Raw genomic sequence first — 25,896 nt, 5'->3', positions numbered from 1 at the left:
TACTGGTTTTTCTTATTTTCAAATGTAAACTGCATTTGTATAAAATTGTACCGCTGATGGTGTATACAAAAGTTTGGCAAAACGAAAACTCAGAACAATAAATATTTTCAATTCCATTGAAAACAAATATCAATTACAAAAAGAAATTAAAATATTTTTTATAAATTTTTAACAAATCGTTTGGATTAGAAATAAACATGATTTTTTAGCAAATCTTGTTAATCAAACCATCATATCTATTAAAAGTGTCTGATGATTTATAGGTATATAAGTAGTAATAGGTATTATTTTTTTTGCAATATTACTATTAATAAAAAATTGGTGAAAATCCCCTCCATCAATACAATATTTCTTGAAAAGTATAAATTGCAATCAGAAATAAGGTAGAGTATATTTTTAAAGTTCATGTAAATTATTCAGTCGTTACTTTTGCTTGTGACTAATCAAGATAGTCATGTAATAGCCCTAGATTTTAGTGAAATTTAGGTTGACAGAGGTATTTTGAAAGATTCCTTTGCGAAGAAGTGTTTCACCCGTTCCACTGCCTATGAAAAGTTTTGGATGATTACAATTGTTTTTAAATGTAGTAAGTATAATCGGTAGTATTTATGATGTATTCACATAGTAAAAAAAGTTATTCAAATTTAATTACTAATTTCTTTACTACTTTTTAGTAATGTTGTCTTATTTATGTTTGTGCAGGTTTAGAATTAACCGTAGGTTTAGTAGCGTCAAAAAAAAAAATTAATAAATTGGTGTAGTACCCAGAGATTTTTATACTTAAAAAAGGTTGATTTTGATTGATTGACTGATGTCACCTTGTTGTAGGTACCATCATTCTTTACAAATGGAGAAAGGAAAGCTTTATTGGATGCAGCAGCAATTGCAGGTTTGAATGTATTACGATTAATGAATGAAACAACAGCTACTGCACTGGCATATGGTATCTATAAGGAAGATCTTCCAACACCTGAGGAAAAACCTCGCAATGTTATATTTGTTGATTGTGGTCATTCATCATTGCAGGTGTCTGCTTGTGCCTTTCATAAAGGCAAATTAAAGGTAACTTTAATAGTATTGTCTATCGTTTGAAGCCGGTTAAGTAATGTAGTCAGAAAAAAGTAGGAATGTAGTATCATTCTTTGATAGAATATGTAATGTTATATCTGTTGTGATGTTTTATGTTTAACTAAAACTTATCTTTATAAATAATTTAAATATGATTAATTAAGAAAGATTTCCTCCTGACTTCAGGTCCTTTATGCCATTGCGCTGTGTGCATTAATTTCTGCCCCAAGCCTTCTCTATTGTCCCTTGGTAGTTTTTGCTTCACCTCATCTATTAACATAATCCTTTTTCTTCCTTGTTTCCTTTCTCCTTCCGATGCAGTTGTCAAGATTCGATTTCCTCTAACCGCATGTCTATTTTCCTTCTTTTGCTTACTTCCCGCAAGTGTTGATTCCTTTTTAATCCTGTTCATTATGTCTTCATTCCTAGCATTATCCATCCATCTTCTTTTCTTTATCCTTTTACAGATCCACATCTCAAAAGCCTCAATCCAGTCCTTCCTCTTCGTCTACGCTTCATTCCCATACAAGACCCTCCATACGTAGGATTTGGCTACCTTCTTCTTTATTGTTAAAGGCAAGACTTTTACTACACAGTAATAATTCCCTTTTCTTACTGAAGATTTCCTCTGCCATTGCTATCCTTCCTTTTATTTCCATTGCACTCTTCCAGTCCTATCACCGTAATGCCTAAATACCTGTAAATTTTTATTTTTCTATTCTCTCTTCATTTGGTCTTATCACTAAATACTCTGCTTACTTCCATTACTTAATTTTTCCTATATTTTCATTCAATATTCTTTCATTCCTTTCTCCAGAACTGTTAAGCTTTGAGTGTGTGTGTGTGTGTGTGTTTTCACTTTTTAATATTGGTCTTTTATCCTCCGTAGCTACTTCACATTACTCTTGTCTATTTCTCTCTTGTCATACACAGGTCCTCCATGAATTCCTTCCACTTGTTCTTTATCTTTCTCCTTGTGTAGTATTTTAGTGTGCTTATCATTATTCTTATCACTCTTCTTCTATTTTTCATGTAACACTCTTCACCTTTTGCTATACATCATATTGTACTGCACTTTCTTCACTAGATCCTCCATGTCAATGTGCATTCTTCCTTCAACTGTCTTTCCGTAGCTGTTGTGTTTCCCACCTTAACTTATTTAATCTGTGATCCATCACTCTTTAATTTTTTCCTGTCGTAATTCTTATGTCTTCTTCCATTTTTTAAGCATTTCTGTTGTTACCCGTGGTTTTTTGTATCTGTTTTCCTCATAATAGCCTACTTCTTCCTCTGCTGTTTTTACTAGGCCTTTTTTATTTTCTTCCATGCCCCACTGTTTTCATTTCCTTTTTTACTTTCTTTAATTACCTTAACTAGTTTTTCTCGTACTTTTTCTTCATCCAGTGTTTTAACCATTCTCTTAACTATCTTTTATTTCTCTACATTCTTTAAGCTATTCTCATCAAAATAACACATAGTAACATGAGAACATCATTGACTTGTAATCCATTGGCTTTAACAGCATTTCTATATCTTTCATCTACTAAGATATGATCTGTCTGATAGCACGGTTTGCTCCTCCTTTTATGGTTTTTTGAATCAAATGTTCGTTATAAATAATTGTTATTAATAATAATTATTCTCTGACAGAGCATTCCTTTTGAATTTTATTACATCCTCAGTATGCTGCATATTGATGTTGGCATATGTACTGTACTTCTACTATGGTACAAGTAAACTCTTTTGGTAACATCCCAATCCTTAACAACATGAGTTTTTTATACTGGGAATAACTCATTAGCTACTTCTATTTACTAGAGTAATTGTTAATATATTGCATACTCTCTTTATCGTGGTGAGAGAATCAGGATTTTCTTGTCAGATTCTGAATTACTACTTTTAGAGAACTAGTACAAGGATGTTTTAGTTCATTTTACAATAGTTAATTTTTTTTTTCTATGAATCTTTATGATTTTAGAGTTCTTTTGAGAAAAGTGTAGTTTTTTCTGACGTTTTATTTAATTTTAATGCTTATTAATAATATAAGATTGATTTTTGTATTTTCTGTACAACTTTTTACTGAAATTTATTAAAATCATTTCTCGCTTTTTTCATTATCACACTCTTTTGCTGTCTGTTGTACTGTATTCACTGTAACGTGGGTTAAAATCATCACAGTTATTACTGATTTTTTTATTGTTATATAAGTAAATTAGTTTCCCTAAATCTGCAATAATTTCAGTTTTACATTTTTATAGTAATGTATAGTATTGTATTATTTTTCTAAAATTAAAAAAAAATTAATAATGTTATGCAACTTTTATTTTAACAAATATTTTCAGATCTGATATTTTCGATGTTAAGATATTTCAGTAATTTGTTAGTTATTATTGATTTTACACACACATTCACAAAAAAAATTGCTTTATGTAATGAATCTTTAAGATTTTTATTATTTCTCTATACTGGTAAATTATATTTAAATTCTGTTTTAAAAAAAGTACAAAAATGTATTTTCTTGAGATCTCATATCCTCAGAATGATTGAAATAATTCTGTTATTGCGTAATAAAAAATAAATAAATATATAACATATTTATTATACTACTGTATTTTTTTTGCATGTAAGTGAAAATAATGTAGTTTATAAGCATTTTGATATAGTTTACAGGCCATTGAGGAAAATATAGATGATAAAGGTTTTTTTTCATGAATAGATGACACGCATACAATTCTCATGATCTCTTTTTTTAGAAGTTGAAAAAATAAGTTTTAGGTTGGTGGATTAAATTAATAGAAAAATCACTGTAATAAGTGTATCGATATGCTAATATGGAATACTGTCTTTTCAGATGCTGGCAAGTGCTTCAGATCCTAATTTTGGAGGACGTGATATAGATTTGATTCTTTGTGATGAATTCAATAAGGAATTTCAGAAGAAGTACAATGTAGATGCTAGATCAAACCCACGCGCCTTCTTACGGCTGATAAATGAAATAGAAAAATTTAAAAAACAAATGTCAGCTAATTCTACTAGATTATCATTGTTTATCGATTGCTTTATTGATGATAAAGATGTTACTGGAGATATGAAACGTTCTGAAATGGAAGAATTATGCCAACATTTGTTACAGCGTGTGGAGAAAACACTTAGAAAATGTCTTGAAGAATCTAAATTACGATTAGATGAGGTATATGCTGTAGAAGTTGTTGGGGGATCAACTCGTATTCCAGCTCTTAAACAGTTGATTACATCAGTTTTTGGTAAGAATCCTAGTACAACACTGAACCAGGATGAAGCAGTAGCACGTGGATGTGCTCTTCAGTGTGCCATGTTGTCACCTGCGGTTAGAGTGAGAGAGTTCAGTGTTACTGATATCCAAAACTATCCTGTAAAGCTTGTTTGGGATGCAACTATGGGAGAAGATGGGTATGTTGTAATTTATTTTTTTTATACATCTATTTTCCAGTTAATCATTCATTTTTATATTAAATGAACATTTGAAATTCTTTGTTTTATAAAAATAAAAATGTTAATACAGTATTCTTATTCAAATGAGAAATAATTCCAAATTTAGATACTACGCATACTGTAATAGCAGTTTCTCTTGCTATTGCATGTACAGCATATAGTAAAATCTGTGCAGTTCATCACCTACAGAACGGGGGGGGGGGGTAATGTAACTGGAAAAATAATAAACTGCGTATTATAATTGTAACATATTATACAATTATAGCAATTTGGGAAACGCACTATTAATTACCTAAATAATGTAATATTAATGTAACCTAACTATAAATTTGCAAATATAGAATTTTCTGTAATGTTTTTTGTTTATATAAAAGGAAGTTATTAATATGTAAACATATTAATGAAAGAAACTAAAAATATATATCCATCCACACAATGCAGTAAAAAAAGTCTATTAATTTAATTATTTTTTATCAGTTATATTTGTGAGATTTTTGTGATGGTAAGAAGAGAGCTAGCTCGATGGTAAGCTGATAAAAATATACAAATACTAAATCACCAGTTTACTTCCTTCTATCTTGATCATCAGTTCATTCCATGGGAGCATTTCATTTACTTGCCTATATATTCAGTAAAAACTTTCTCTTCCTCTGCAGTTACATCAGTAAGTGAAGTATTTGTTTAAAAACTGGTGACTAATCCTTATTCACTTAAAAATTCAATTATAAGGCTGAAGTGCCATCATTTCTCATGTGATAAATCTTCATGCGTTTTCAGTCCCAATAATATTCTCACATAAGTTGAGTAGTAAAATGTATCAATTGGAGTTGTGATCTCTGTTACACTGATACAGGGAAAACAGTTTTTTCTTTGTAAGCTTCTTTTTTAGTAGTTCAATACTGAATTTACTAGTTAGTTTTATTCTTATTTCTTTCTTCAACAGTTAATTCTTATTGACTTGTTATGATGAGTAGATTAGTTTTGAATGACTTCAGATGTGTTGACATTACAAGTTTTGTATCCAAAGCTTCGTGTTAAGAATTTTGATTTTAATATTTAGTTAGTATTGTTGATTGTGATAAATGAAAGCAGTATTTTAAAGGTTATACTGATTTAGTATGTTTGAAGATTATCAAAATTTAATTAGTGTGTCATTCATTTATTGTTACTTTAATTAATGTTGTTCAGATTTTTTTGTAGTCCACAAAAAATATTGTATTTTTGCAGAGAAATGGAAGTATTTACAAAGCATCATCTTGTGCCATTCAGTAAAATGTTGACATTCTACCGCAAAGAGCCATTCTCTATTAAAGCATTCTATTCTGGACCAATACCATATCCAGACAATTACATAGGTAAGTTATCATGATGCCATGGTGTTACACTTGTCATATAGCAATATAAAATTGAATTGAAAAGTTTCCTTTTCTTGTTATATTAGCCTGTTAAGGACCAAATATTTTTTAACAACTTTAGCATCCTGTTAAAAAATAATTTTAAATAAATTACACAAGTTTTATTAATTTTTTTTTTACACCAGCTTAGGTCTATTTTCACAAACATAGTAATAAAGGGAAAGTATAGTAATTGGCAAATATTTCGGGTATCGGGATTATACAAATGTTAACTTAGTCCAAAAAATAAAATTGCCGCCCTGTAAAAAATAAAATAAATTAGTGTTGCCTCCATGTAAAAAAAGTTTCTATGTGGACCATTGGTGGTATTAAATTTTTGGCAGATTAAAAACGTGGGAGGGGTAGTTTTCACAAAAACGTTTTGGTACTTACCTGTCCGCCATGTACAGTCATAGTTTAAATCAATTTCTTAATCAAACTGGCTGCTAGTTTACTACTATAATCCATTGGAACTTACCTCACATATTTTTTTGCAGGCAGCCAAGTGAGCATTAACTTTCCCTCATTGACTAGCAAGCATAGGTTAAGTTTGGTTAGACTATATTTATAAATTTATCTATAATAATATTTATATATTATCTTATTTCAATATAGCGTTTCAGTGGCGCCATCTGCTAACTACAGTGTGAACCTGTAGGAACAGAAAAATATGTGCAGACAGATAAACTGATAAGCACAAACTTTTTTTTTTATAGTGGTTGTAGAAAATCGAGTTTTAATATGTAGAAAATCGAGTTTTAATAAGATGAAAGTACTTAATTAAAATATTAAGTTTTAAGTTAGATTTAGAGGTGGGGTGAATAAGTGTTATTTCTAAACTGTTTACTTCATGTCTCAGAATCTCAATGACCAAAAAGTTGAAATTTGAATAAATATATATTTAAATTGTTTTAAATCGCTTATTGAGAAGGCATATTTTACTTTAATTTTTCATGTGGAATGGATCCCGCATCCTCAGTCATTGAAATAATTTCATTTTTGCGTAATAAAAATAAAAAATTGAATTCTATTCATGAAAAATTAGGTAAGATGTCTTATCTCAATAATTTGTACTAGATGGTTTCTTCTAGTACATATAATTTTGCTGTTCAGAGAAATATCATGAATCTTAAAAAAATAATTTCAGTAAAGTAAATATATATAATTAGCTTTGACCTTATTTTCCATGCTATTGGTCAAGGGGCATATGGTACTTGTATTTTTTCCCAGGACAATAGCTACACAGATGTTCCTGGCGAGGTTGGTCAAACTTGTGACAGATTCAGGAAGCTAAAATAAAGTTCACGGGACAAGTGTCTATTTCACTTCACTTTTCGGCTGTTATTTCAAATAAAATTTACATCTCATGAATTGAGATATTTAAATGAAATTACATGTATATATGTACCCAGTAACTTATTCAAAATAAGTAATTTTGAAAATGTTACCTTTAAAAGTTTCAAAATGGCTGCCAGTGATATTTATTCATTAGTAACTCTGTAAATGTTAGTTTTCGTAATGTTTTATTTGATGAAATGTTAAGCTTTTTGTTTTGAAAAAATAACTCTTCATTTATTCAAATAATAAAAGCTCATATATGGCTGGAGTTAAAGTAGACAATTAAAATTAAACAGGCACTATTTCAAACTCTTTCAACTCTTCTTCCTCTATAGCACCAGTTTCTAAATCCTTTTCCTCCGTGTAACTCAATATATTTCACCCACCTGTCAATGTTTTTTCAAATTATAAATCTGTACCATTTTTATTTAACCTTCCTGTATATTCATTCTATTTTACCAACGATCATTTCTCTTTCCACTTCTGAAAACTTTTTTTTAATCCACTCATCTTCTGCTAATTTGCATTTCCTGTTTATAGTGTTTCTTAATTGTCGATAGTTCCTTTTATCTTCACTAGCATTCTTACACTTTCTACATTCATCCATCAGTTGCAATATATCCTCTGATGTCTCTGGTTTTCTATCAATCTTTTTTGTTCCGCCTAAGTTCGCTTCTGCTGATTTAAGAATTTCCTTTTTAACATTCTCCCATTCTTCTATATTTTCTACCTTAGTTTTTACTCAGACCTCTTGCATATCCTCCTCAAAACTCTTGCTTACCTCTTCACTTCTCTAAATTCCACAGTTTCATCTGACACTTTTTCTTCAGGTTTTTAAACTCCAATGTACATTTCATTATCACTATTATGGTTGCTACCAATGTCTGCTCCAGGATATGCTTTGCAGTCGAGAAGTTTATTTCTAAATCTTTGTTTAAACATTATATAATCTACCTGATATCTTGCAGTATCACAGGCTTTTTCCATGTGTTTATTCTTCTGTTATGATTTTTAAACTGAGTTTGTCCACTCTTTCATTCCATTTGTCCAGCCTGTATTCATCCACAATATTTTTTCCTTACCTTTTCTGATGCTTGCATTCCAATCTCCAACTATTATTAAATTTTCATCCCCTTTTAAGTGTTTGTTTGATCAGTTTCTTTGTACACACACTACCTCATCATCATCATGGGCACTTGTAGGCATATAAACATTATGTTATCCTTATTACAATGATTCTATCGCTAAGCTTTTTAAAATACTTTATTACTCTCTTCCCTATTTTCTTGTTCATTATGAAACCTACTCTTTTTTTCTGTTTAGCCTCTGGGAATCACAGTCAGGTATTACTTAAGAGGATGATATGTATGAGTGAGTGTAAGTTTAGTGTAGTCTCTTGTACAGTCTCAGGTTGACCATTTCTGAGATATGTGGTTAATTGAAACCCAACCACTGAAGAACACCGGTATCCACAATCTAGTATTCAAATCTGTATAAAAGTAACTGTCTTTTTTAGGATTTGAAAGTTAGAACTCTTGACTTTGAAATCAGATGATTTGTGAAGATTCATTCACCACTAGACCAACTTGGTGGTTTATGAAACCTGTTTCTGCCTGTCCTTTATTTGATGCTGAGTTAATTATTTTAAAATCACCTGACCAGAAGTTGTTTTCCTCTTCCCACCAAATCTCTTTAATTCCTACTATGTCTTTATTTAACCTGTCTATTTCCCTCTTTAAATTTTCTAACCTACCAACTTATGTTAGACGTCCTCTTTACCAAGAGACACCTCTCCGGTATGGTTGCACCTTCGGTCCAGCTACTCTGTAACTGTGAACTCTATATGTATAAAATTTACTATAATGAGCATATAAAATCAATTAACTGAAAATCGATATTGATGAATAAATGAAAACTAAACTACTTTTTAGAAAAGATTTGCTTTTTTTTTAATCAAACCACATACTCTGTATTGTACAGTTTAAATTATAAGCATGAAACAAAAATATTATTACTGCATTATAGTTCTAGGAATTTCACTTCCCACTGAATTAGTAAATATGATATTTACTTACTTCTGTCCAGTATTTTGGAATTTCAGTGGTCTTTTTCTAATTTTACAAAAACTTTACGATATCTGATTTTCTTAACAATAAACCAGCAATTTAATATTCTTAATGTGAAGTAATAAATTATGATTAGTAGGAATAAGATTTAGCATCAAAGCTTTATTAAACTTTCGATTAACAATGAAATCAAAATGATAAAAATTTCTGATGAAATTAAGGAATTCTTGATATCACCAGGAATAAGCCTGATGAAGGCTTTTTTCTTAATTTAACATAAGTTTTGTGGATTTATTACTTCCATTGATGAGAAAATTTAATGAAGAGCTAAAAAATGAAGAGATCTTTATTAATTTCAAGACAAAAGATGATGTTAATGGAAAGTCAAGTGGCAGAACTACCTTAAATTAAGATTTAAAACAAAACGAAGAAGACTAAAATTAGAAGAACTACAAAACAAGTTACTTAAGGTTACTTACTACAAACCAAAAATGGGGTTTTCCCATTGAATTGTTAAGAGATAGATGTCTTCTCTTCTTGCCTTTAGGAATTGCAGTTTATATTAACTGCTTGTCAATCATTTGGAAGATTGTGAACTGTCTGTTAATATTTAAATGAAATATATGTAGTCACAAGCATGGTGATAATTCAATGATCAATCGATTTGTATTTGTACTCCCTCACAACAAGGATATCTTTTAAATTAAAATGCATGTTTGATTGATATTTGGAATATTAGTAACAGAGAATTTCAGAACAAGTTAATTATGCAATTTATCATTTACAGGACAGTTTGTAGTGAAGGATGTGAAGCCAAATGCAGATGGTGAAAGTGCTAAGGTCAAGGTTAAGGTACGAATAAATCTTCATGGCATACTGTCTGTAACAAGTGCACGAAGAGAAGCATTGGTAGAAAATGATCAACAGCAACAAACACAGCAGACACCATCTGAGGAACAGAATGCCCATCAACCAGAACCGATGGAAGCAAGTCCCAACCCGGCACAAGATAATGAAACCACAGCAGAGAATGCAGCAATAAATGCTGAGGTATGAATACCGTTTCTAAGTTTGAAGTGTGTGATAGAATTTACAGTTGGTTCTTAAAACATTTTGCGTTTCATAGGATTAATCCTGGAGTCCTTGTAAGGTCAAATACCTTAAGGTATTTTTGTACTTTAAGGTATTTACACATGAGAAACTATATTTAAGAATATAATGATGTAATATATTAGTTTAACTTAAATAAAACTGACATTTTTACTTGTGTACCTAAAGGTGACATGTACACAAGCAGAGAATCGATTTAAAAACATGCTAAAAAAGTTATGATAAAACTGTATGGTGATACTGTGGAAAGTACACAGTATTTTCCACATAGAAAATATTGTGTTGTAAACTTAATATGGCTACTTAAATGCTGTTAAAGTAATAGCTAGTTAGAACAGATCTATAAAACCCTGTTAAACCTGTTTTCTTGTGTCATACTACTGTATGATTAATAATTATTTTAACAAAATAGCTTTCTCAGCAAAAGTACAGTTATACCTTCTACCAGCATAAAAATAAAGGAATTTCCATGAAATGAATTTTGAAATGATTTTCCCCTCCATTTGAATTTGCTGTATTCATTTTGACTTGTAAGTTGATTTTGTTCATTTTTTAATCCACTTTAGGCAACAAAGAGATTCACTCAACTGTTAATTATTAATAACACTGGCTTTTTAATAGATTGTTTATTAACTTGATGAAATTTATATAATGAATTTATATAATTGAATTATCATAATTCAATTCTGTGAAACAATGTTATAAATATATTAAAAATTCTGAATATATCGGTAACTTTAAAAAAATTCTTTGTGGAGTAATATTTTTTATCTAATAAGAGTAAATATTACTGTCTGAAGATTTGATTAAAAAAGTTTGGTTAATTATATACCACATTAACAAATTTTAATGATGCTAATGTATTGTAGGTGGAATAAAATAAATTTTCTTGGCATCTACTATATCATAGTTTAGGTATTGAACTATAAGTTTGGATTTGATTCAATAAAAATTATCAAATGTGGTTGGTAGGTATAATGCATTCTTACACCCAGTAATGCAGTTTTATTTTTAAAAAAAATAATGGCTAGCAAAGGTTCTTAAAAAGATTATAGTTATACCATTATAAAATGCATATGTATTGTAGCCTCCTACCACTATCTTCCTATGTAAAATATGATTTAGTTTAGAGGTTAGTCTTTTACACAGCTAGCTCAGTTGTGTGTTATTTATCTTACATCAGTTGGACTATGAAGGTTGTTAAAGTTTATTATGCTGTCGGTAAACTGACTTAATAGGATGCATTAATTTTACAATTAATAAATAATAATAAATGCACATTGATGAATTGTTTCAACATTCAGTTATAAACTCTATATTAAACTACTCCTTTACCTTTTAATCAATTATTGAAGCAGTGGCCTGCAGACACAATAACAAAAAATATTATTTACTGTATTGTCCTAAATAATTAATTAGCCTTAACTTGAATTTTAATTCTCAAAAAAATGTAATAGAGTAAAAATAGAATTGTTTGAAAATACAAATTACAACTGAACTTAAAATTTAAAATTATTAAGTCAACATGTACACTGCAATTATTGTCAGTTGGCAAACATTGTAAACACATGCTGTCTGTTAAGTCAGCAGGTATTGAAATGCCAACTTTTAACTATTTGATAATTTGCTGCTAATTAACAAATTTAACTGCAATAAATTTATTTTTAAAAATTGATCATCCTTTAATTTGATATGGTGTTTAGTTGATGACAAAAAAAACAGTTTTATTAAATGACAAAGATATTTTAGACAATAACTATAATAAGCCATTTCTTTATCCTGCCATAGATGTCACTAGATCTGTCAAGTTATCAGGAGATGCTTTTAAAAATTGTTTTTACAGCTAACTCAAAATTTTAACTTGGTCATAAATTAATGATTTTTATAGTAATTATTTTTTATGTAGGACTAATTTTACAGGACTAATTAAAAAAAAAGTTGAATGTTGTTTGCTTGCTTCGCTAGAACATACTTTCAACTTAGTAGATGTCAAAAACAAACATTTACCATACACATCACATAATTAGTTGTTCTTTTGTTGTAATTTATCTGTAAATGTATTCATTTGTCACACATCTACTAAAAAATTGTGAACATATTGTGCAGTTTAAGGCAAATAAGTATTTTAGCTGTCTAATTTATTTAATCGTTTTATTATTTTGCTGTAAATTAATCTTGTTTTAAAAAGCTATCGCTGTAACTGCTGCTGCAGCAAGTTAGCAAATGATGTAAAGTTTTAAAGAAAGAACAATTTCTATTCGGACAACTGAAGTGGGAATTAAAGGAGCAGTGTTCACAGACGTTCACATGAGGGTTTTATGTGGGAATTGTTAATATTTTATACGTAGCACATGTATGTAAAATGGTTAATAATCAATAAATATGTGTATTTGAATCCAATTAATTGAACCTACGTTAGTTCACAATGCATTTTCCTTTGTAAGACCCGAATAAGTAGAGTAGTATTATTCATCAATGGAGTCAACTAATATTTACTTTGAAGAATAAAAAGGAAGAACATATAAAAGATAATGCACTTTTAAGGAATCTGAATTTTATGTAATTATGGAATAATTAAACTGCAAATGCTCATCCTATTTTATTAATATGGGTTAAGGAATAGTAAAATTTTGATCGCATCAAATATGATTATGAATAAATTAAGAAGATTAACTGTTAGAGTAATATCATCAGCATCATCATCATATGGATAAATTAAGTTACTGCTCAATAGTATAATTTTTTTATTATAATTATGATATTAAAATTATTCTAAAGCAAAACAATTATATAAAAAATCTCAGCATGAAAAATAAACCAAATGAGATCAGCTTGTTAAAAATTTAAAATTAAAATCAGAAGAATGTAATCTACTAGAGAAGCACAAGGTGTTTCAATACCCCACACACCATGGTAACTGTTCTACTGGAAGAAAAGCATTTTGGAAATCAAGATATCTTGCATAGCGCACTGGTAATGTTAAATAAATAGATCAATGAATTACTTTCTTCATATGTGTTACTAAAATATCCTTTAATATTTCCTTTTGGAGATTATGGATATTCAAAAGATATCCATCAAGATATTAATTTCTAATGGTGTTCTGTGTCATGTTATATTCTTACAGATTGAGATGACTCCTTCCTTCAGTCAGATACAAAATTTCAGAATTCTTATAAATCTGTTCATTTTTTATGAAATGGAGTTTATATTAAACTACACTAAAAATAAAATAAGACTGAACTATATGAAATTTAACCAGATGAAGTTAATAATAAATAGTTAATACCATCCAAAAGACTGGTAATTCTCAAAATTCCAGAGGATGCAGGGTAAAAGGTAATTTTACCAGACTACATTTGTTAGGGATCCAAAAAAACATACGCATGAAAAAACGTTTGTTGCTGCTATCTGTTATGTTCAGAAGTGTGGTTTGCCATACTTTATTACATTTATGTGCAATCCTAATTGGCAGAGATAAAAAATTATTTAAAAATCTGACTACCTGAGATTGGCATAGTCAAGCACTTTGTACATGGTCTGTTCAAACTTTTCTGTTGAAAATAGTTATCTGCTTTATTGTAGAAAATCTGAAAAAGATGTGGTTTTTTAATTAAGTAAAAGGTTGGGAAATTACTCGTGTAAGAGTTTTTGAAAAAAGGAAAGGAAAAAAGTACATGAAGGAAGAAAGGAAGAGTTTCTGTAAAGTTTACTGCACAAGGGTGCTACTATACAGGAAGTCTTTGTTATTCTTCCTGACAACTCTTGGTTTAAAAACAGTTACTGGTGTTTAAAAACATGGTGACCTGGTTTTGCTTCAATATTGTTATGACGGATATTTGCCTCTGTGAGTAAATAGATCCCCTTACTATCAACTGAAATTTCCTATCAAAAAATAAATGGCCGCAATATGAAGACGATCTATCAAAGAAAATTAGTAAAACTGTCACAGAAATAAAGAATTTTTCTGTTTAACCTCATATAGTATCGCTGAGCTTAATGATTATGTTAAAACTTATGAATCAGTCTTAACCAAAAAGCATTTAATACAAGACATATTTATCTGTTAAGCAAGATTTATCTGTTATGTGCCAAGATTTAATTAATGTCCTCTTTTCAAAAGTTTGATCTCAAAAATATTGCAAGTGTCATTTCTAATGTTCATCGATGAATATACGGTGCCCCACAAAAAGTTTTGAAACTCTTGACTGTATGTTGTGGGACATGCGCTACCAGGTAATGGGAAGAGGGATAACCAAATTGTGTTATCCCATGATTTGGTTATCCCAGATCTTCATCAACATCCTACCAGTCATTCCAAGAACAAAACCTGATGAGAGTGAAGCTTCCTGTGTCTGGCCTCTCTTAGATTAAAATATTTTCCTTTAAAACAAATATGAGGATAATAAAATCTTATTTTGAAGATAAATAAAATTTTCCTAATTTCTGCTCTCTGAAAAGTTATAAAAATTAACTAGTTGAGCAAAATTAACTGCAGTGAGCAGAAGATAGTTAAAAAACAGTTATAATAAATTATTGATTATTATTTGAAGGATTTTTTAGTCAATGTATTTTCAGTGCTCTTCCCCCCCCCCCCCTTTACCCCTTACCAGTTTTGAAGAAATAACTTGTCATTAACTAACTTGATAAAATTGCCTTTGATGAAATAACTAATCCACATTTTTGCTGAAAAATGTCTGGTTACATTTTTACTGTAATTTAATGGTGAAGTGCTACTAGCATATCTGTTCTCTATTCTGTATCTCTTGTTTTGAACAGCTGTTAACCATCATTTGTTTTTGTTGTGATCGTTCCTTAAGTTGCGTATGTGTTTATCATTTTCATAATTTTACTGTTCATGTAATTTTCAGTCGTGTTTTTATTTCCAACTGTTTGTCTGTGGATGTTTTATGTAACCTAATTTTAGTAATTTTTTTATGAGAGTTTAAATTTATTTTAATTAAAAATGATAAGAGATATTTATTAGTACAAAAAAGCATGAACATCACGTGTAAATGATAGCAATATAATTTAACTTTTAAATAATATTTTTTACATTGCACAATAAGAAGAATATATAAATAGTTCCTTATATTAGTTTTTCTGTCATATTTAATTGCATAAATCAAAAATATAATTAAATTTGGTGAAAAAAAGGGCATAATATGATTTTTCACTATAAAGAACAGTGTTATAAAAAAAGTAAAAAAAAAAAAAAAAAAATGAGTCCAGAAAATCTTTGATGTTTGTGTGAAAGTCTTTTTGCCTCTTGTTTGTGCTATAGTGTTTCACCCCATTTTGAACTTTGTCTGCTGCAATGAATAACTACATTAACTGTATTCTTTGTAGTATATCATATTACGTTAGTCCTTGAAACCTAAGTTCTAAGTCCTGGTAGTGTGTATAGGTTTTCAAATATTATCTGCTTATATTTTATTTTATTTCCATATTTATTGATTGAAATTCATATTTCTTAACTTGAAATGACTTAAAATCTAATTTTGTATATTGGATTATATCTTAAATGAATCGTTTCTCAGATGCTTATGTTATATACTGTTAATGAATATATTTGAACAATAATTAAAACTTTCCATGATTTGATGTGGCGTTGATGAAATTTTCGGTGCAGTGGAGTGAATCGCAGGGAAAAATGAGGGATGAAAATAATGATGAAATTGAATCTACATCTTTGTTTGACACCTTCCTCCAGTGCTGTCGATCTGACCGTTCCGCTGCCAGTTCTAGAAAGAAGATGAGACGTGAATATTGTATTATGCAACAACAGCATCAACACAATCCCCAAATCATGCTAGAGGAAGATGTAAGCAATATGATGACGGATTGCTAAATATGCAGTGCTAATTAACAGTTCTTAACAGCTCGCTACAATCATACCATCAAACCGTATTGCTGCATTCTGACAAATTCATTTTATACTTAATGATGTGTGACAATAATGTTCCCAAGAATTTTAATATCTGTAACACTTTCATTGTAACATCTGATTGTTGATCTAGTAATTTTGTGATTTATGTTTAATTATTTGTTTACAATTCTTTGTTTATCGATTAAAGATTTTTTAATAATTTCTATTAACATAATACTTTTAATGAAAATAATTTTGGGTACTGATGTTAGACAGAATAGTATGGGCTACTGTATTGTCAAGGAAAGCATTTTAAGTGGGCATTTTGTCTCTGTGGTTTTATGAAGTAGTTGGTCCAATTGTATTTTATAAAAATGAAAAGAATCATGTTGTAGAAAGTCAAGAATAGTTAATATATTATATTTTGAGCATTTCATATATAAGATGTTAATGGTTAATGGTAATGATTACTTATATCCTTTTTTTAACGAACAAATCCGAGAAAGGTATTTTATCTGTGGATGGCTTATGATTAGAAGAGTACTTTTGATTGATCTTTTTTTCAAAGGTATTGATTGGCTTGTCAATTCATACAAATATTTTTTGTAAAATTGGTTATCTAATAATAGTGCAGTCTGTTCTCATAATGATTTCAAATTAATTATTATTGATTTATATAATTTTGCATATAAATCTTTCTCCCAGTTTTGGACAGTCTCTTTGCTAAAAATCAACCTTATAGTGTTTGTGTATAATGCTTTGTATTTCAGATGCCATTGCAGTTTAAATTTAGCTTTCATAATATTGTTGATTGAACCCATTGATCATATATGATCAGTAATGTGGACATCATCATACATTTACAGTCTACAAATGTTGAATAGTTGTAATTGGGTATTGCTGATAATAAATCGGAGATTGATTGATAGCCAACTCATCTGTTTGTGTCAACTGAAGCAAAAAATCAAATGATTTTTAATGATACATAACTTACTGTAACAGATATAACAAGGAGGTGCTACTCATAGTAAAGATAAAAAATACCTTTCCTCATAGTGAGATCTCATTCTGTTAGCTATTGATCCAGTCAGTAAAATAATTAAACTTTTTAAAAACCTTTATCTATATTTTTTTAATGTTTTGATCGGTAAAGTAATAATTTTTAATTTCTGTTATCGATTGAGTTTTGGGTTATTTAATAATGTTTAAGTTAATCAGCAAGAGTTAGATTTCCCTTTTATTTAAGATGAATTTTAGGAGACAAGTATTCTTTTACTCTTGCTATTAGTTAAACATTACTTAAAAAAGATTTTGTTACAGTGCTGGCTATGAAAATGAGAGTTTGTTTTAGTAGTTGGACTGCAAGTGGAAAAAAGGAATTTTTGCAAATTTCAATTTTTTTTATTTTGACAACTGAGCTGTTCGCAGTTATTTATAAAATAAGAAATCTTGTGAACTCTTAAGTGAAGATTAAGGATATTTTAAATATATATTACAATGTATTAATAAAGTAATAATTCATGTAATAAAGTAATAAAAGATTCATGCATACAAATCAGATTTGAGAAAGAGTTTGAAAAAAAATAGTGGCAAAGGTGTTTATTGGGTAAAACTGGGCCTCCTAAAATCTAAAATTTAAAAATTTATTTTGGTTGTGTCGGCTAGTTAAACTGTTACAAAGAAATATAATTTCATGTAGCTATTTTAATGCTTAAAATGTTAATTTATCACATACCTTGATTTACATCAGTAAAATCCTGTTAGTGTCAGATGACAGGAAATAAAATAAGACAAAAATCAAGCCTGAGAATTAAGAATTTACAGCCATTTTGAAGTAAAATAACATACCATTCTAGCCTTGCCAAAGACTGTGAGAATTTGAGTGGTTTTCTATTGACTTCATCAGACACACATTATTGCAGATCACTGTGTTGTAAAATACCTGATACCTTACCAAAATATGAAAAGTAATGTTTTCTAGGAACTTATTGTCACACGTGTTGTATATATTAGTTTTAACATTACGTATTTGCAATAGGATGTAGGTTAACAGTGACAAATTTATTGTATCCAAACTAGTGAGAATGAACTTTATAACAGTATGTGAATATTTAATCTGATGAGTGTTCCAATAATTACTACAAGCTTTTTCCATATGGAACTAACAAGACATTAAGACTATCTAACTATATTTTTTAGTATATCATGTTGATGTTTAATTATACTATTCATTTTTTTCTAATTTGTTTTTTTTTTTTTGAAAGATGTATCAATTTGTTCAGTTTTTTTTTGTCTTTAATTTATTCTGGTTTCTCGTATTGCAAAAAAGCATATTTATTAGAGTAAGGATGATGTGTATCCAAAAATAGAACTCTAGTAAATTGAATCTAAACATTGATTTATCAGTGTTGCAACAGTCAATCAGATTTATTGGACTTTTTAATTTGTTTACAATAACCTTAGTTTTTGTTATTTGTCTACAGGAAGAAGCGGAGAAAAAGGAAGCCAAAAAAGCTGGAAAGAAGATAACTGTGACAGAACTTCCAATTGAGGCCTTCACACATGGATATTCACAAGTTGAACTTAACAACTACATTGAACAAGAAGTAAGTATCAGCATTTTCATAGTTGTAATTTTGTTATATTTATACTGGATTATGTGAAGGCTTTTTTCTAGACAATGTGCTGGATTAAACCGATCAATATGTTAAATAGGTTAGGGCTTATAACGGTGTGGTCAGGTTTGTTGTTGGGTTCTTATGTACCACTCATAAGTTGTGTGTACAACATATTACACCATTAAGGCTGTAGAAAAATAAAGAATTGGAGGTTTTTAGCTTCTGTAGCTTTTTTCCTACAACATTTTTTTAGAGATCTTTTATTTTCTAAAATGATGTATTTCTATTGTATTCAGATTTTAATTTATAAGATGCAAGGTATGTTTTTCAGTAACATATAAAAAATAAAATTTTAAATCTGTTAATATTGGACAAAATTCCTTCATCTTATAAAAACTTATAAATTCAGATCTTGTAAGATCTTCACCATCAGAAATCCTATTAATGCTCTTATTGAACCCATTCTTTCTTCTGCCAGTCAATCAATTCAAGTGTTACTGGGTTATAAATAAACAGCAGAAAATATTACAGCAACTCTGCATGGCTGGGAGATACCCCTACCCCTACAGTAAGCAGATCTTTGTTATTGATACTCATCCAAACTGTATAGAGCAAGGCTCTGTTAGTTTAAAACTAGCTTTCTTTCACAAAAATAGATTTGTCTTTTTTCAGTGTTTTTACTATATATTTTTTCTTTTATGTATTTCAGGATTAATAACTCTGTGCATAAACTTGGAACGTTACATGGAAATATGTTGTAGAAACTTATAATTTGTTTCATGAAAGCGTGCAGAAAACCAAAACATAACAGTATGATGATCCTAATTTAATTTAGCGCAATTTTTCTGGGGAAAAAACACTTCTCTTTACTTTTAATATTAAAATGAAGTAAAAAAAAAACTTATAATAAAAAAAAATAGAAAATTGTCATGAAAGTACATTACCGCTATATTAAAGTAAATCGGAAAAAATATTTTTTACTGCGCTGTATTTATTCAGTATCTGATAAGCTGCTGTCTGTAAAACTTGGTCATAATTTCCCAAATTGATATCTTCTATAATATTTTCATACAAACTGTGTTTTTATTTTTTTAGTTAAAATGTTGAATACAGATTTGAATCTATTATTAATCTGTCAAAAGATTTTTTTACATTGCTTATCTTAAATATGTTGTTATTCCCAGTGTAGCCTTTGACTTGTGCCCGTATCAATTCTATCAGGTTAAAATTCTCATATTTCATATGCGTGTTACTGTTAATCATTTTCTTTTCTTAACCAGGGTTTTCACCCCAGTTGAAAAATCGTTCATAACGCATAATCTTTATCCACCCATACATCTCCAAATTAACCCAAGTTTCATGTAGATAATAAATTATCTTACCCTCTCATGATTTTCATGTTCATTCAATTAAGAATTACTTTTTCTGGAATGAAATAAAAATTTATTGATTTTAAACACGATGTAACATGCCTCTAGAAAAATTTGGCAAGAAAGCTTGTTATTGAAATAAAATGAACTTTTTTCTGATAGCGGTGTTAGTAAAATCGTCTAACTTTTCCATTTTCACACACATTCAAGTCTTTTTAGGGTAAATATGTTTTACAATCAATTTTTTGTTTATTACATTAAAAATTGTTCTTTCATTGACCCCTGTTACACTACTTGCATGTCAAAAATCTCACGTATGTGACCTCTTATTTTATTATAATTAATATTAATTTTTAGAAAAAATTAGTTCCGATTGTTAAATATTTATAAATTTACTTGTGTTACAGTGCAAGATGATTGCTAGTGATAGGCAGGAAAAGGAAAGAGTCGATACTAGAAATGCTTTGGAAGAGTACATTTATGAATTACGTGGAGAATTAAGTACAGAGCCTTGTACAGAACTGAGTGGAAGACCAGCTTTATGTCAGTTTGTTAAAGAGCCCGACCATAAATCTCTAATACAACAATTAGATCAGTTAGAAAATTGGTTGTATGAGGATGGTGACAACTGTAATAGACAGACTTATGCTGAAAAACTAGCCGCTTTGAAGAATGTGGGTGAACCTATTAAAATGAGGCAACAAGAGTTTGAACAACGACCTACGGCATTTAATGAACTGGCACAAAGCATTCAACAGGCACAAACTGTTGTTGAGCAATATAAGGCTGGGTCTAAATTTTACAGTCACCTCGCCGATTCGGATATTGCGAAAGTGCAACAGTCTGTAGATTTAGCCCTGAAATGGCTTGAAGATAAAAGACAAGAACTTGCTGCTTGTCCATTAACTGAAAATCCTCCAGTTGTTGCAGCACAGATTCGTCAGGAGAAAATTGTAAGTAGTTTGTATATGTTTTTATTTATGATGTAGAATCTGTTTTAAATAGCTGTTTAAAATATGATAGTTTTATATCATTATACTTTAACTATGGTAATATTATTATAGTTCAAAAATATTTTTATATTCTTTTTTGATGTTATAATTTTGTTGAAAATTTTCTGGTCTAGTTTCTATTTTGGTACATCTTTTTATGGCAAAAAACAATTCTGCGAACACAGGTAATGATGTTTATGTGCCAGATATTACAAGTGACACTAAAGTAAGATGGTGGTGTCATTCATTTTGAGAAGGGTGAATGAATGATGAATGTAGCTCCTGGCCATTGAATGCTAACTGGCATACACAAGGAAAAACATCTTGCAGTGCATGAATATTTGCAGCGTTAAGAAAATGAACATGTTGAAGTACAATGTTAACCCCAGATGAGACCTGGATTTCTTATTTGATGAACATTGAGACAAAGCAGTGGTTGACGTGATGATCGCTTCATTTATCTCCTACATTGAAGAAGTTCAAACAAGAACATTTAGTATAAAAAGCTTCTGTGAATGCTGATGTGTATTGTGAAACATTAAAATTTTTAGAAGAGCTATAAAAAATGACATGAGGATGCACTGCCATGGATTTTGTTTTTGCATGACAATGCCTGACCAGCAAATCAAGGTAGTGAAACGATCGGAAAATATTCAGTCATTCATCATATAGGTCTGTCTTCCCAGCAATTATTTTCTTTTTTTCACCAGTGGCTTGCATTCCAAATGTTTGACGATGATGACGAATTGAAAAATGACAGTTTTGGTTTAAGTTACCGGCAGTGGAAATTCTTGAGGGAATGAAGAGGCTTGTGAAATGCTATGAAAATGTGTTGAAGTTGAAAGCAGCTATGTAGGAAAGTAGTGTATAAATGTAGTTTTTATGCATAAGTAATAAAGTTGGTACATAGAGTTCAGTTTATTTCAGAACTGACCTTAATTTAAAAAACAGGCTTCATAGTTAGTTTTAAAAATAGATTTTTAACATTCATCCTAAAATGCTTCGTTAGAGAGTTATAGCTAGTGATATATTTTGCTAGGATTTCAGTTATCCTGGTGAAACGAGGTAATAAAATTTTTAGGATGTTAACCTAAGGGCCGGTGATTTCTTATGGTTTTTGACCTGAAATATTGAATGAAATAGGACCCAGAATCGTATCTGGAAAATCGTATCGGGAAATCGGGAGTGAAAACTAATAAATTAGGTTAAAAAACCCCTGTTTTTTGTGTTAAATGAATAATAAACACATAAAACTTTAAACAAAACTTGTAGAGAATTTAATCCTAAACAAAATTGTGTAAGATAAGCTGAATGAAACAAAGAAAAGTTAGAAAAAATTTGAAACGAAAACCAAATACTTTTTTTGTGATGTGAAAAATTTGTAAAAAGAAAATTTACTGTTAAAGATGAAAAAAAACTGGAAATTACACAATTGTAAAATAAAAATAAATAATAAAAGATTGCTTAGATAATTTTTTTTATTAAGGTCAGAAATACAATAAATGAATTTGAAAAATTATTATTTCAAAGTTGTCAATAACAGCTGATCAGCAGTGCGCAATACTATATTAATGTACCTTACAAAATGATTTAAACACTAAGTATTCAAAATAAGTTTTTCGAATCGCAAGATTTCACAACTCGCTTGAAGTTTTACAATCTGTGGGAAACAAGTTCTACATAGTATTCATATCAGCTATAAACGGTCTGTCCAACACGACACTGTTATTGATGAAATTATTATTGATGCAGTTCAGCCGCAGTCCAAGTGCTGGAACACCTGGACTGAGTTTTGCATTTGATGGTTTGGAGGACGCTTAAAAAACAAGATTTATCCTTGTCATAAACAGCTAGTTGCAGAACTCCACTTCGCAAGAAGCAGTGGAATGCAAATTGACAATTCTACAACAAGTATGTTTTGTTTATTGTCAAGGCGCTTGTGCAATGAGCATACATGCACAGAAGTAAGTCCTAATGAAACTGTGGAAGGTAATTTTCCATACAGATTTAGCATCAATGTATAGGTGTGGCCTTCTTTACAATCAGCTGTTTGGATCGTTAATTTTACGTGGCTGCTTAAATGCTGAGGTATATATACACTTCCTTTAAGAAACTACAGCTTCTTGAAGTTTCTCTAGTGATGAATGTGAAATATACTTCCAGCACAACGGTGCATCTCCTCACTTGTGCTGTTTCTACTCACTTAAATCATCATTTCCCTGAAAAATGTTTGGGTTGTGGAGGTCCATATTCCTGGCCACCAAGATAACCTGATCTAATGACTTTAGATTTGTGTGTGTGTGGTTGGATGAAAAATATTGTATAAAAAACAAAAATATATTCTTGTGAGTGAATTAATTGTCCACATTATGGATGCACTGAGCAACTTGAGCCCTAAAGAACTAAAAAGAGTGACAAAAGCAGTACCAAAGGGTGCCAAGAAAGTTATTGAGAAATAGCAGGTTGATTATTGAATATTTTATTATAAACTGGTATATATAATACACTTAGGTCTCGTCTACTTGTAAATAAAATTTGTATTGTTCTGACTTTCTTCGTTTTATTTAACTTTTCTTACACAATTTCATTTTGTTTAGGATTAAATTCTACAAGTTTTGTTTAAAAGTTTTATCTGTTTATTATACCCATTTAACGAAATTATTGTACGTCAAACATAAAAACCAGGGGTTTTTTATCCCAATTTATTGGTTCCCCCCAGATTTCTCAAAAATGCTGTATATACGGTTTTATCTTATTTGAACCTATTTATACAGGCCCTATTTTATTTGCAATTTTAAGATTTTAAACCATAAGAAATCACTAATTCAGGCCCTTAATTATTTTCCTAAAAATTTCATTAACTCATTCACTGGGGTAACTGAAATCAGAGTGAAATCTTTCATTAGCCATAACTTAGCATTTTAGGATATATGTTTACATGAACTTTTTCCATTATTTTCATGAGTAGAAAGATTCTGAAAGTCCCAGGAGAGAGCTTCATGGTATATTCTGTATATATGGGGTATTTGAATCATAATGGTGTCAGTCCACTGCCATTTATCATAAAATAGTATTTTGCATTTGCTGCCCTAAAAAACTCAACACAACTTGAGCCCATGTTATAAAAAATTACATTAATTTTTTTTTTTAATTTCTAAAAGCGATTAAATTAATTTTGACAGTTACAACAGTATATTTCTAAATATTTACTTGAGAAAATAAATAGTACATTCAGATTTTTAGAAACTTAAATTTTTTATTAATTACTATTATATTACATTCAGTTAAAGAAGTTAATTTTTGTTTAAATATATATAAAAATATATAGTAAACTATTGTTTAATTAAAAAAATATGTAGTAAAAAATATAAAAATCATTTCAATATTAAGCAAAAAAGTAACATAATTGTTGACCAGTTTCAAACTTCCTTTACAAGCTTCTGATCCCCTTGAAGAAGAGTGGTTGAATGGTGGAATATATTTCAATTAATATTTCTTTCTGGTAGTTTATCACGCATGGACCATTGTAATGATTTTCTTGTTTAATGTTTGCCAAACTTTTTGATTGACCATCTTTGTTGAATTTAATATTCAACTTGCTCGAAGGGTTGGGAGTGTCTTCATCTAATGTCTATTTATAGAAGATTGAGAGAGCGGGTTCTCTTGTTTATAACTGTCATTTTATTTTTAACCAATTTACAGCTTTTATGAAGTTGTCTTCCTGCATTTTCAAAGGAGTGTGTTTGTTGTCTCCTGGGGGTCTGAATTATGTTATACTAACAATTTGGAATATAGATAATTTTATGTCGAGAAGCTTCCTCATTTAGGCCAAAGTCTGAATCATTCAAAAGATAAGTGGCCAATTATCATAAACTTATGGTCAATTATTTCTATTGTAGTTGACTTTTTTTTGTTATTAGTGTTGCAAAGAAATGCCATTTACATACCCCCCACAAGTGGGGGAGTGTCGGACTAGCACGCGTTCGGCTAGATGTTATTTAGAGCCTATGTGTCCCTGCATCCTACAGATTATAACACTGTTTCTCCCCACCTGAGGTCCGGTTAAGCATAGCACAACCTCGGGGGTGCCTTCGAGCTTGGGAGGCAAGAGTCCCAGTACCTCATTACCATCGCCCATCTGCAGAAGTGAAGATGAACGATGGCTCTGCAGAGGGCTGTCTTTCAACCCTTTGCTGTCTGGTCCTTGGGGTCTTCAGTCAGTCGTAAGAACATTCCACCTCAGTGAGCTGTCCCCTCCCTATCGATGCTACCTGTGATGTTCCCTCCTACCTGCCACTATCCTTGTGCTGAAATATTTTATCACTAATAATCATGTCGCCGCCCCTCCTTGTTCTTAGCTTGTAGCAATAGTTTTTTTAATGCCTTCCAGTTATTTTCAGTGGCCAGAATAAATGACACTAGGCCTTCAGATTGCATACGCCAGGGGTACCATTCTTTGAACATGGAAATTGTGTGCTCAGTGTCCACCCACTGCAAAACATACAGCAGGGGGAATCACACCTGCCAAATCTGTTGAGATAAAATTCAAAGGTGCCATGTCCAGTGAGCATCTGTGTAACAAAGTAGTTAATCTCTCTAT

At 30.0% G+C, this 25,896-nt stretch overlaps 1 protein-coding gene across 2 annotated transcripts in view; it reads left to right on the top strand.

The window, feature by feature from the left end:
• The window catches only part of Hsp110 (heat shock protein 70Cb), a 58,005-nt gene that overhangs the window by 17,956 nt on the left and 14,153 nt on the right, over nucleotides 1–25,896 (top strand). The window contains exons 4-10 of one of the 2 annotated variants that reach the window (XM_075358099.1): nucleotides 829–1,062; nucleotides 3,920–4,497; nucleotides 5,767–5,894; nucleotides 10,125–10,387; nucleotides 16,080–16,271; nucleotides 18,800–18,922; nucleotides 20,712–21,257. In XM_075358099.1, coding sequence (XP_075214214.1) covers nucleotides 829–1,062; nucleotides 3,920–4,497; nucleotides 5,767–5,894; nucleotides 10,125–10,387; nucleotides 16,080–16,271; nucleotides 18,800–18,922; nucleotides 20,712–21,257 — 2,064 coding nt within the window. The remainder of the gene's footprint in view (nucleotides 1–828; nucleotides 1,063–3,919; nucleotides 4,498–5,766; nucleotides 5,895–10,124; nucleotides 10,388–16,079; nucleotides 16,272–18,799; nucleotides 18,923–20,711; nucleotides 21,258–25,896) is intronic. The other variant, XM_075358100.1, reaches the window with a different exon arrangement.

The sequence above is a fragment of the Lycorma delicatula genome, chromosome 2, assembly GCF_047948215.1.
Source record: "Lycorma delicatula isolate Av1 chromosome 2, ASM4794821v1, whole genome shotgun sequence".
NCBI classification, from domain to species: Eukaryota; Metazoa; Arthropoda; class Insecta; order Hemiptera; family Fulgoridae; genus Lycorma; species Lycorma delicatula.
The sequence above is the reverse complement of the archived record's forward strand: the minus strand, read 5'-3'. Positions and strand labels throughout refer to the sequence as shown.